General features: G+C 43.2%; 1 protein-coding gene across 1 annotated transcript in view; it reads right to left on the bottom strand.

Moving 5' to 3' along the window:
* Positions 1–352: 352 nt before the first annotated feature.
* DUSP16 (dual specificity phosphatase 16) overlaps positions 353–13,065 on the bottom strand; it is a 26,542-nt gene continuing 13,829 nt past the window's right edge. The window contains exons 3-6 of the mRNA XM_009075743.1: positions 12,927–13,065; positions 5,931–6,090; positions 5,122–5,245; positions 353–1,622 (exon numbers count right to left, since the gene is read on the bottom strand). Coding sequence (XP_009073991.1) covers positions 452–1,622; positions 5,122–5,245; positions 5,931–6,090; positions 12,927–13,065 — 1,594 coding nt within the window. The 3' untranslated portion in view covers positions 353–451. The remainder of the gene's footprint in view (positions 1,623–5,121; positions 5,246–5,930; positions 6,091–12,926) is intronic.

Genomic DNA, 13,065 nt, shown 5'->3' on the forward strand with positions numbered 1-13,065 from the left:
TGCCCTTCTGAAGGGGAGGAGAAAACCCCAGCGGTACACTTGGTCTCCTCGGGCAGGTGCTCGCTTGTCATTTCTTTGCAGTACTAACCTAGTCACTGCATTCACACTGAAGCCTCACCTTTCTTCCCTCCCCCCACACCTTTCTGCACAAAGTTTGTTCTTTTCAGATTCACAGGGACCTCTCAAACTCTGGGGGAGCGAACTGGAGAGAAGGGGAGGAGAAAACCCCAGCGGTACACTTGGTCTCCTCGGGCAGGTGCTCGCTTGTCATTTCTTTGCAGTACTAACCTAGTCACTGCATTCACACTGAAGCCTCACCTTTCTTCCCTCCCCCCACACCTTTCTGCACAAAGTTTGTTCTTTTCAGATTCACAGGGACCTCTCAAACTCTGGGGGAGCGAACTGGAGAGGGAAGCCAGCTCTTGATACAGTCACACAAGCCAACTGCCCCTCAGGACACTTCAATGATTTCCATGCTGCCTGAAAAACTCGACTGACTGCCTACTTTGCCCAGTTCTTCTCTGGATCTGTTGTCTGACATGATGCTCTCCCCAAATTCCATCTGGCAGCTTCTGCGCTTAAACTGCTTTTCGAAGGAGCTCTCCTCGTGCCAGCTCCTCCGGGAGTCCCCGCGGTCGCCCTGCTTGGCCCTCCTGCGCACGGCACAGGCCTGGTCGCAGCCCGTGGGCAGCTGGCTGCAGCTGTAGGCAGAGTACGCGGCGCTGTTCCCATAGATGGCCGAGGCAGAGTAGAAATGTGAGGACTCGGTTGCAAAGTACCAGCTGTTGGTCAGGGATGTGGCTGATGTCTGCGGAGCCAAGATGTCCGAGTGCCAACCTTTGAGGCCCAGCCCAGCAGTGGACTTTGCCAAATGCTGCTGGCTGGTGGAGAGGCCAAACAAGAAGTTCGTGCGGTAGTTGTCTTCCACGCTGCCGCTGCGGTGGAGGGGGTAGAGGAGCGCGCGCTGCGCGGCGCCGCCGGCTCTCCCCACGTGTTGCCGTTTGCCCTGGCTGTCCAGCTGCCAGGGGCTCTGGGGGTTCTTGGGAAGGTTTGCTTCCTCTTTGTCAGGGCTGCTTTCTGGGGTCTGCTCCGAGACCTCCTGCACAGGGGAGAACTGACACAACTTGCTGCTGCCCTCTAAAGCCGTCGTGTGTTTGTAATATTCCAGGGTGTCTTCGGAGGAGGCAAAGCCCTGGACTGATGCAGTCACACAGCTGCTGCTCGCTGAGTAGGACACAGATTTGATATCCAAAGAAAAGGAGCGCTTCAGCCGGTTGCTGTCTTCCACCTTATCCAGGGAGACGTGCAGTCCGTTGATGCCCTGTACCAGTGGGCCATCCTCCAGAGGGGCCAGGTGCCCACACGACGCACTGCCACAGTCCATCAGCTTCTGCTCCACCAGCTCGGAGGTGGCAGTAATGCAGAGCTGGTTTGTGGACAGGCTGCTCTGCCCACCTTCCGCGACCTGCATGTGCTCGCTGCTTTTTTCCAAATGCAGGAGTTTCAGCTTACTGATATGACCAGGCTGTCCACTCTGGTTCTTGAGCTTTTTCTCAAAGTCCAAAAGCTGGCCCAGGAAGTTGAAGTTGGGAGAAATGGTTGGCCTCTTTTCTTTCACAAACCTGGTAAGAGGGGACCAACAAACCAAGAATTAATTTAAGGACGTGGCTGTTCACACCTAAGATAACCCTAAAGTGATTGTTGTGAATGTCTACAACCTATGCTTAACTTAGCTTGGGCTGAGGTTCAATCAAGCACAAGTAGCTTGAGGCTGGAGTTAAAAAAGGCAGTTTTAAGCACAATAATGCTGCTGGATGCTCTCAGTTATGTCTATAGCTTACTCGAAGGTGGCTGAAAAGGAGTGAGGGGAGAACTCTTCATGATGTCCACAAGTGATTCAAGTGAATCATTTTCCTTATTTACTGCACCAGTGGGATCTTTGCTGCTTCAGTTTCTGACTGGATCAAGAGCTCCTTGAGTTTTGCATGAACAGCATCTGAGCTCTAGCCAAGAGACCATGACCTCCCCTGTGCCAGAGGGAGATGACACCTTCCCCACCATCCCGAGGGATGACATCCCATGGTCCTGTCACCTCTCTCATGCTGTCAGCACTTCCTCCCCTGTTTATCATTGTCAGGCAGGACAAAGAGCTGACCTCATCCAGCAAGTGCCAGTGATTTCTACCCCACGTTAGTATTGACTACTGATAGGACAGTCAAGAAGAGAAACAGAAAGGTGCAAATGCAGCATTAAAACAAAAACATTCTCTCGAGCCCTGTAAGGTGTTCAGCAGCAAAAGGGCAACAGGATTGCCAAATCCCTGGAAGAGTTTACCTATTTTCGAGCCTGACTGGCATGGGTGTGCTAGTCCAAGCACACACTCACCTACTGTGTGGAATATGGAGAAGGTGCAACCATCCTGAAAATGTTTTGCTGAACCAGTATGAAAGACTTAAGTAGCGGAAAGCACATCATATACTTGAAAACTAATTACAAAAGCAGACTTCCTACCTGTCTGCTCTGCAACACAGCTCACTGAGTACTCTGCTCCTTCCAGCCTGCAAACCAGAAAGCTGCTCAACTCCCTCCTCCTCGGGGTTTGATTTGTTTTTCAAGAAACATTCCTGGAACTATGCTTCACCAGATGACACGAGGAAGGAATTTTGAGGAGCTAAATCTAGTACAAACACATGTAATGTGTCCTTGGGAAAATTAAATATTAAAAATAAAACCCCTCTGGGGAAGTGTCCAGGAGGTGAGTGTGGTCATTACACCCAGTGTGAGACAGAGGGGAAAGTGTCTGTATGTGCTAACACAAATGCAGGCAGGTACATGAAAAATGTCAAACAAAATGTGCTTTTTTTTATTATTTTTTTGGTTTTGTAATTTGCCAAAGAGCAAACAATAATAGGAACAGTGAAGCTGCTGCGATGACCTGGAATATCAGGTTGCACAAGCTGCTAGTGGAAAGTTCCACCCTGGAGTGTAACACAGTCAAATGGAGAAATCTATTAAGTCTCCTCAGGAGAGATCCTTTAGTTTGACCTCTTTGCATTCAGTTTAGGAGCTTTTAGTCCAGTGTCAGCAACACACTCACAGAAATTCAGTCTTTGTTCATTGTTTTCCAGCCAAAGTTAGTTGCATTTGGGTTAGCTATTTAAAGCAAGGTCCTTCTTGCCTGTGCTCTGGTAGCCTCTCCAACACTGTTTCTTCTGCTTTCTCCTCATCTCACTCCAAAATATTGGGCAGTCCTAAATTTGAAACTAGCTTTTTTAGAAATAAAGAGGGTAGGAGAAAGTCTCCTGGATGCCCCGACAAGTTTTAAGGCTTTGCAAACTCTTTTGTATCAAAATACACACACTGTTTTCCAGTTGGAAAACATGTACCACATTTAAATTTTTATTTCTGTTAAATAGTCCCATTATACACAGGATTTTAAGTTTCTTTCTTCAACTTCCTCTTCAAGTAACAGTGCCACCTTTTCATTTTTGTAATAGTGTCAGACAAACATTTTCTCTAATGACTTCCATTAATTCAAAGCAAAATATTTTTCTTTCAAGCTTTGCCAACAAGAGATCCCAAACCAATGAGTGAAATGTTCTGCAGATGGTTCTCACTGAGCCATATCAAAGGAAATATAGCAAAATATAATCTAAATTTCACAGTAGTTGTTCAGCATCTACAGTGCAAAGAGGTCTTGGATGATTAATCCTTCACACTCTGTTCACACTTTCGGTTAAGATACAAACTAGAATTTAATGCAGAGATTTCATGGAGGGATTTAGAAGCAGCATTTCAGAAGTTCCCTGAAGCATGTGCATTTCAGAAGGGTTTGGTACTCTACAGCTTTAACCTGCAGACCACTACAGCCTGAGACTAGGCAGGGTTTTTACTGAGCTCACACCTTGTGCAGTATCTATCCACATCCACTGGAATCCATCCACATTATCTATACCTGCAGAGCTGAGCTTTTAGCTATGCTTCTTAACCAGACCTGTTTCACCAGTGCTGTTGAAATTACAGCACAGCACCAAGCTGGCAGCAGACTCGAGTAAGGCAATGTGGGAAATGTCTAAAGACAGCAGGCCAGGGCTGTAGGTCAGGCACTCCTTACATGCATTTTTTTCACTGCATACATAATTCCATTCATCAGCTTAAAAGAACAGGCCCTGGGAGATCATGTTCCACAAGGGAATATCCAATGTGCATCTCTCTGCCCTCAGCACTGTTTTAGACATGGTGGTAGCAAACACACAGGTGATTTCTAAGGTTCTCTGCACCTGCTGCAGCACAGCTCTCACACTGGTGCTGCACAGCATGGTGCAGTGATGACCAGCTGTGCCAGTGAGCCTGGCAAGCCCATCAGAAAGGAAAGCATTTTTTTCTGTATAACACAACAAAGCAGTTAGTTAAATTAAATACTGAAGTCATGGTAAACTGCAACCAAGCCACCTGGAATGTAGTAAAGTGTTCACAGTCCAAGGATAGAAAAAATGGGATCTGAAAGGTTAAGAAGAGGGAGAGAGAAGAGAGTGTCCAGCAACACTCCCTAATGGCACAAAGATGCTACTTCAAAATACTTTCTCCCACTGTTCTTGGTTGACTTTAGTAGCAACAAAGCAGCTTTCTCAGTTCCTAGATATTTCACCTGAAGGCAGTTCTTTGCAAGCACTACCAAATACCAAACTGCAGTCAGCAGATCCAGCCTAGCATTTCTCATACTCATGATTATAAATATCCTCAGGCTCTTTTTTTAACCCTTTCCATTCTGTTCTCTGGCTCACAAGGTACTGTTCTGTGCATGCTATAGCTGTGTATTTAGATGTTTGTACATGCACATACATTTAATAGTTTACATTCCCTGCATTTGCCTACTTGGAGCAAAGACCAGAGTCAGCATTTTCCAGGTGGATAATTAATATTAGCTATGTGATATCTACTCAACACCATTAGTTTGTTTCTGCAGGAAGTCTTTATTTAAAACAAAATGTGCAGGGCCCAGTGAGCCACCAGATAGAATAACACATTTGCTTCTACCCTTGGCCATATAACCCTTTATCATTCACCTTAAAAACAAGCCAACAGGCACAAGAATTAGTACAAGGGAAAATTTCTCCTTACCTGTAAGCTTCATCTAAAGACATATCCATTCTCTTCATGATGTATGCAATAGCAATCGTGGCAGAGCGAGAGATTCCAGCGAGACAGTGCACTAACACGTGGCCATTGGATGCTTTTGCTTTCTCTACACAGCAAAGAAATTGGCAGGTGTCAAACTCAGCAGCATTATACTATGATGAAAGGCTGGCAAATAAAGCAGCGTTATTTAAAAGGATTCAAAACTTCCAAATTAACTGCTAATTGCAAATCTTGTGGAAGCTTTAAACAAAAATCACTTCTTTCCTCTTACTGTATAGCATTGAGTATAGGAAAAGCACATGACTACAGACAGGAAACATGCTGCAGTTACAGCATACCCCATTTTAATGTGCACATAAACAACTCAATTTAGATGGCTGGGAAAGGTGATTGTTTCTAATTTTACAGACAAGTGGAAAGCAAGCATTCATGATGGAGCAATTTGGCCAGTTCAGATTTGGCTAGCTCACCTCTCAAAGGCAGCCAGAAGCTCTAAGTGTGTATGTCACTCTCTGCAGACATATCAGGCATCTCCCAGGCTGCCAGAAAGCAGAGTTCTGCTCTTAAGTGTCTCTGTTCCATAATGCTGGAACATGCAGTGATAGAATCTCCCTATATCATTTTGTTTCTGTGCTTATAGTGTGATGCTGACGTGCACATAGATCCCTAGGGTATTTTCATACCACACAGGAAGCATTCAGGGCTTCTGCAGCTGAAACAGCAAGGCAGACACACAAAGGAATCCAAAAACTGTTCCCAAGAGAGGCAGAGAATTTAGATTTTCTTCTCACCTATAAAATCCACTGATTTATCCAACCAAGGCAAAATTTTCTCACAAAAGCTGTCATTCACAGGCACTCTGAGGAAATGGGATTCTGGAATAAAATCAGGTTTGGGACAAGTATTGCTGGCATTCAGTACATAGCCAATATCGTTCTGCTGCATCAGCTCCTAGGAAAGAGAAAGGTTAAGCCTAGAGAAGTATCTTTGGCACATTGCAAAGCTAAAACCAAACTGAAATTCATGTTGGAATTGCTCTATCTGTATTAGGGACATTGTTTTGGGAAAAAAGACAACTCCTCAGCTCTTAATGAGACATCCAGTGTGCCCAAACAACATGTACTGCAAACATGATGAGAACAAAGCTAAAGAACAGAAATGATGGTGGAACAGCTTCTGCTCCTCTGAAGCATCACTTCCAAGAGAATCAATCTTTTGCTGCTTTGGTTTAGATTCTCACTGTGCAAGCCAACAACAAACACTTCCCACACGTAGTTTGCTGACCTGAGTATGTGTTTTCCACATCACATAGCTAAGACTGAGGTTGCCCCATCACAGATATTGGCAAGAAATGTGCAATGAACTGGATGCCTCCTGCAGTCACCCCTCAAGTCCAGGCCTGCCTTGTTTCTAAGGGGACATGCAGAACTCCCTCAAAACCTTGAGAGAAATGCTGAAGACCTTGAATGAAACCATTTTCACACAGCACTGGCTGCTGTTTTACAGGAGTTCCACGTTGTGATTTACAATTTAGCTGCCCAGATTTCAGTTTTCAGCCTCCAGGCCTCTTGCATCTCAGAGAATTGTCACAGGAACAACCAAAGAGACTCAATGCATGAGTCAACTGGGCTCTTAAATAAGTCAATTTTCATGACTGCAAATAAAAACCAGACTATTTTCTGCACCTTGACATACTCATGGTATTTAGATTTGTGCATAGTATGGGATGCAGTAGGTACCTTAGTGCAAAAACAAGCAAAACAAGTACTAAAAAACCAGAAATGGCTCTACCAAAACCCATCCAATCTCCTCCAAAGAAGCAATTTAGCATGTTGGAGTAATACTGATCAAACTTTGATGGTTCAGATATGATTTGGCAGTAAGTGACATGCAATACTATGCTTCAACAGTACTGACACTGAATATAAACACTAGAGAGCTTTTGGCCAAATTTCTATGGAAACTCATGTCTGAAACTAAACATTTAAAAAAAAAAGCCAAAAAGAAATCTAATTTTAATCCTTTTGCTTTCATAGCAGTTATATAACAAAGAAAAGTTTATGTCCATCCATGGGAGCAGAGCATGAATGAATTCTTACACTGCAAATTTCAACTTGGAGATCTACCAGTAGGAAAATACAGTCACAAACCCAAAGGGTCACTTCTTATGTATTTTTTCTACAAGCATAAAGATCTTTTTGAGAGGAGAGAGGGATATGGTTATGTAACAGAAGAGGCAGAACCTTTATCTTGTTCAAATCAGAGCAGTCTAAATAGCAGGTGCTGCTGCACACACAGATCCAGCACACGTGTGGTGCTGGATGTGCAGAGGGATGAACACGTGTACATGCAGAAATTAAACACTGAGTGAGAAGAAAAGCCTGCAGAGGAGAAGGGAATCTACATCAGTCATTTGCAGAGGAAAGTGCATAAGGTCCAGCCAATAATCATAGAATCCTAGAATTTTAGGGGTTGGACTACACAGCGTTCCCCTTCCAGGATCCCAAACTCTTCAGAATCAACTTCCATGAAATAATTACTTGCTTTAGATCACTAAGTTGATCTCTTTTTTAGTCTGTGAGAAGCTTTGTTTGATTTGATGGAGACTGGGGATTTGGTTTAGTCTGATAGAGGTTTGTGAGTCTTTAAGGTAATTAATTTCCTGCTGGCCTCAGGAAAAGAGCTCTGGGAGGGAAGGCCGAAGTGTTAAGTGTCCTGTCTAGCGAAAAGGCTCTGGTGTTGTCTCATCTCCACACAGGTCATAAGGAATATTAGTGAGAGAAGGGAGATGAGGAAGAGCTGATATGATTACTGGAGTACAGAGGTTTAGGTTGCATCTGTCCCTCACTGGACACCAGAACATGCAGGCGATTACTGGAATACAGAGGTTTAGGTTGCATCTCTCCCTCACTGGACACCAGAACATGCAGGTGCAAGGGAGAAGAATTGCACAGTTCTCTCAGGTCTTGGAGGAAAGCTGACAAGAGCTGATAAGAAGACTGGAGCACATACCCTACAAAGACAGGCTGAGAGAGTTGGGGCTGTTCAGCCTAGAGAAGAGAAGTTGTGTGGAGAGCTCAGAGAAACCTGCCTGGATCTGAAGGGGCTCCAGGGGAGCTGGAGAGGGACTCTTGGTTAGGAGTTGCAGTGATAAGACAAGGAGTAATGGGGATAAATTAAAAGAGAAAACTTTAGGTTAGATATTAGGAAAAAGTGTTTTCCTGTGAGGGTGGTGAGACACTGTCCCAGGTTGCCCAGGGAGGCTGTGGCTGCCCCAACCCTGGCAGTGTTCACAGCCAGGTTGGATGAGCCTTGAGCAACCTGCTCTGGTGGGAGGTGTCCCTGCCCAGGGCAGGGGTTGGGGCTGGATGATCTCTAGGGTCCATTCCAACCCCTTAACATACTATGAAACTATGAAACATACTATACTATGAAATACTGACTGCAAAGCAGCTCATCCCTCATTGTCACTGCTTGAATGTGAGCAAGGAACAACTGGAATACAACAGTCACGACCATTCTATCATAAGGGGTTGAAGCTGATGAAGGTATCACTTAAAAATGGACTGCTGTGATCCAGGTTTGTTCAGAGTACAGCTAAGGGGGGATGATGAATTTAGAAGAAGAATAGAAAACTTTACTTAATTTCTTTTAAAACAGAAGTGCTGGTGGCTGCACTGTCCAACCATCACAATTCCAGAGTTATGCAAGGTTTGTGATGTGGCATTGGTTATTCAAATGGGAACAAGGAGGCTGCAGACGCCAAGTCTGAAACCTACAAGCCAAAAAACCACCTCAAAATGTTAGTGCTTGTCTTTCAGACTAAGGCTAAAAAAAGAAGTTATGCTTCCTTCTGTTCTAAAGTATCAATCATTCCCTGTGCAACACACTCCAGTATAATAACCATAACAGTGACTTCATTGTAAGGCACCCAAGAGGAAGAAGTGAATTACGATGGGAGGAAGATCCAGAAATCCTAATACTAACAACTTTGTGAAAAGAAGGTAAATGCTCTTTTGTAAGCTTATTTACATTTTATGACTTGTTTAATCTGAAAATTAATAGGACCCTAAAATGTTATTTTGTTCCAGGAAATAAAATCCAGGTCTGGAAGAAAAGAAAGAGAATACTTATGTAAGTAGGAAAGCAGAAAGTTTTACAGTTTAAATGCTGGTACAAACCATGAGATGTAAGTAGGAGGCTTGTTCAGGCCCATAACCACAATACAGATTTTTTTTCTGTCACACTGTCACCCCTGTGTAGGTGAGAATTGAGTTTCTCTTTCACAAGGAGGAAAGAAGACCTTCTGTAAAAGTAAGTACCATCTTGCAATGCTACCAATATATCACGTAGAGACAACCACACTGTATCACACTGACACCCCAAACTGAAACAAACTTCTCTTAGAACTCCTATGAGGGTTTTAGCATTTCATCAGTGCAAAAAAATTGTTATGAACATTTTCAGAATTAAGTATTCAGAAAGAAATCTGTAAAATATAGAAAACTTCTCCTAAGGCTTTCATGAATGAATCATTCATTTTTGTGAAGGGCACAAACCAAGCATTTGTGTTTGCATAACATTCCTAAATAAAGTATTATCAGCAGAGGTATTCATGGCAAATAGCATTAGTATTCTGAAAAGGTCATGAATACACATTGTCCTGCAACAAGAGAAGCATTTCCCTCCCATGCACTCAGAGATAAGCTTATAAAGATCCTTAAAAGATAAGCTCATCTTGATAAAACAGGATGAAAATTCACATCCTTAAATCATCAGGTCAAACAGTAGTACAGATTCCTTTGCTTTCTACAGATATCTTTGAGACAATTTAATTTTAGAGACATCAGTATGTCTGGTCAATGGAAGGAAACATGAAAACTCACAGATAGCATTTGAAGGCAAAAAATAAGGTCAGTGTTTACAACTACATCATAATAGTTTGGGGAATCATAGTAGAAATTTGCAGAAATTTATTTTTTAAAAAAATCTGGACTTGAATAGCAAACAGCTATTTTAATCCTCACGGAAAGCTGATTTCTTGTCCCAAGTAGCCCCAGCCAGGCCATTAAACCACAGCATGCAAACTTAACCACTTACCAGCTCCTGGACTGACCTAGCAGAGGCAGAACTTTGCTACTTATCTCTGGGTTTTTGTTTCTGGCTCTCCATTCCCAAATGTTCTTCCCTTCCCAGCTTTCCTGCCATGAATTACTACACTGATTGCCCAGGAAGAGTCATCCTCCTTGCTCTCCCCAGTGCTTGTGTGTAGGATCCAGGCTGCCCCAGATGCAAAGCATGTTGAAGGAAGAGCAGCAGAGATCCATTACTCCTGTTCCCAGAAGCAAAGCATGTTGAAGAAAGAGCAGCAGAGATCCATTACTCCTGTCTCTAATGTGCCAATGTCTAAGCTACTGCTAACTTTTGGTTACATCAAGAGACTGATTAGACTCAGGAAACTGGGATATCTGGGAAAACATCAAGTGGGTTCTGAGAGGTAGAAATCATAGCTTGTTCCCACAACTCTTTGATGGTTTCCAATATTAAAGATAGAAGCCACATGGCATCTTCCAGGGGCAACCACAGAAACTGAAGAGTTAAGATAAGCCACTAAGATCTGCTTCAGTGCAGCAAACAAGTGCCATGCCCAGAGCAAAGCATTTTGCACATTTGTTCAAAGTAAGAGGAAATAGGTACAAAAAAATAAGTAGATCTGAAATCATAAGATGTATATTTGTCCTAAAATGGATGAGGAATGTAAGAGGTATTTTAGTTGCCAATGGAAGGACTTCCCAAAGATTGACTGTCAAGGATGACACCAGGCTGTAAGACCTTGCTGAACTTTCTGTGCATTGTTTACTGTCATTTTTGTGGTTCCCCATACAAAATGGGAAACACAGTAATCCTTGATCCTCCCTCCCAAGAACATGTGAAGAAGTACAAATCTGACTTAACTCCTCAGGCTCTCACATGAATTCCAAAGTGCAGCTGCAGGGCTTCCTTTGGCACATGCTGAAATACTACTGAAATTGTAGATTAAAAGGCAAAAATGGCACCCCAGGTCTGATCTCTTCTTGCAGCCTCTGCCACACTCAGGGTTCACCAGCTCAGGTTTTAGCCTCCTCCAGCCCTATAATCAAAGTCCTGAAAGACTGCTGCTGCCACTTGGATTCCATTCCACTTAGGAGCTGCAGCACTGGAGTTCCAGTTACACCCCAAAGCAACACATCCCTGGCCCCAGAGAAGAACAAGTTGTCCCCTCACTCCCAAAATGACTTAGGATAGCACCTGCCCTTCACACACTGAAACAAACAGCATAAAAGCATCTTTCTAATACTCTACCATTGAAAGAAAAGAACATTTTTTTTCTTGTAATTACTTAGTTCCTGCTGTCTTTTGTCTGGGGACCACAAATTGCTTTTGTGGTAGAAAAAGTAATAAGCTGCTTTGACATCTATCGTAAGTGAATCAAGTTTGAATTGTTAACTCGCTACCTGGCAGTAAAGGCAAGGAAGATTTTAAAGGACAAAGTAAATGCAATGACCACTGACTATCCTCCATTTCTGTGCTCTCTATTAAGGCATAATTATTCTAGGTGATTGCTCGTGTGTCAAAAATCCCCTTAAAATAATTGTGAAACATCTGAAAATAGCCTATTAATGGCCAGACAGGGATGGAGCAAAAGTAGCAGAAAACAGTGAAAAAATATAATGGTCAAAGTACATGAATTTGATCCAGTTACAGGACCATTTAGGATAGTTCCTGGCTTAAGCTGTATATATGGATGCAAAACCATACACATAAGACTTGCACATAAGGCAAAATGCTAGGGTGAAGCTCTCCTTCCCTCTTCCCCATCCATGTATTTAATGCCAGCTTGTGAAGGCTGTTGGAGGTTCAACTCCTGGCTAAGGCTGTCAGACAGGATGGGAGGCAAGAGGGCACATGCAGCAGAAGTAACAAAAATTCCCTTGTCAAAGGACCCAAGATGCAGATTGGAAGCAGTATGGGTTGGTCTCCTCATGGAGGCAAACATCTGTGGATATGCATAGGAATACAGACCTTCAGCAATTTGAGACACTGAGCTCTTTTAGACATCTGATAGCCCAGCACCCTACAAGTGCTATATTTGATGACTTTGGTGAATATTTTAAGTATACAAAAATATTCTGGGCTATTCTTTAGGAGCAGAAATTACTAAATGCACATGTACTCAGAAACAGTAAAAGTTTCTTAGGGTAGTGCTACCGTAAAGCTAATTTTAAACAACCCCACTGGTTGTCCAGGGCTGAACACTTCAGCAGGTGTACAACAAAAATGCAGTAGTCCCTCATTATACAATTGATGGTATTTAAATGCTATTTTTTCTAGCACTTGAAGGAAATACTAAAAAACAATCTTCTTTTGTAACTATGAACATAACTGTGTTAACATCCAACACCTGCCCAAGCAAACCAGTCAGAGCTGTACACAGGAAAGCACTTGACCTGCTGTAATGGCAGATTTGATAGTTTGCTGTTGGTTGAGAGGTTACTGAGGAAAGTACCATATCTTCTCCAAGATGAAGGAGAAACAAGACCAAGTTTTGTATTACATGACACGTAGATTAGCTACATGGTCTGTGTATCATTAGTTCCCACATAGCTTTTCATGGTTTATGCACAGGCAGCTGTTATCTGCATCTGCTTTGCATGTTTCATAGCTATGACAATGCAGCATGATAGAAACATGAAGATACATGGGATTATATACTCATCCAAGTAAACAACATGACACACAAAGCTCACCTTGTTGAGAACATCTCGCTGACACCCAAGATAGAGATGAGGCAGGATCCTAGTTGGGCCAATGTTGGAGACAGGCAGGCAGGGTTGAGAAATACAAGTAGGGATGAGTGTGGATTTTCCTTCACAGAGACCAGGGAAA

Source organism: Acanthisitta chloris, unplaced genomic scaffold (assembly GCF_000695815.1).
Source record: "Acanthisitta chloris isolate BGI_N310 unplaced genomic scaffold, ASM69581v1 scaffold6405, whole genome shotgun sequence".
Taxonomy (NCBI): domain Eukaryota; kingdom Metazoa; phylum Chordata; class Aves; order Passeriformes; family Acanthisittidae; genus Acanthisitta; species Acanthisitta chloris.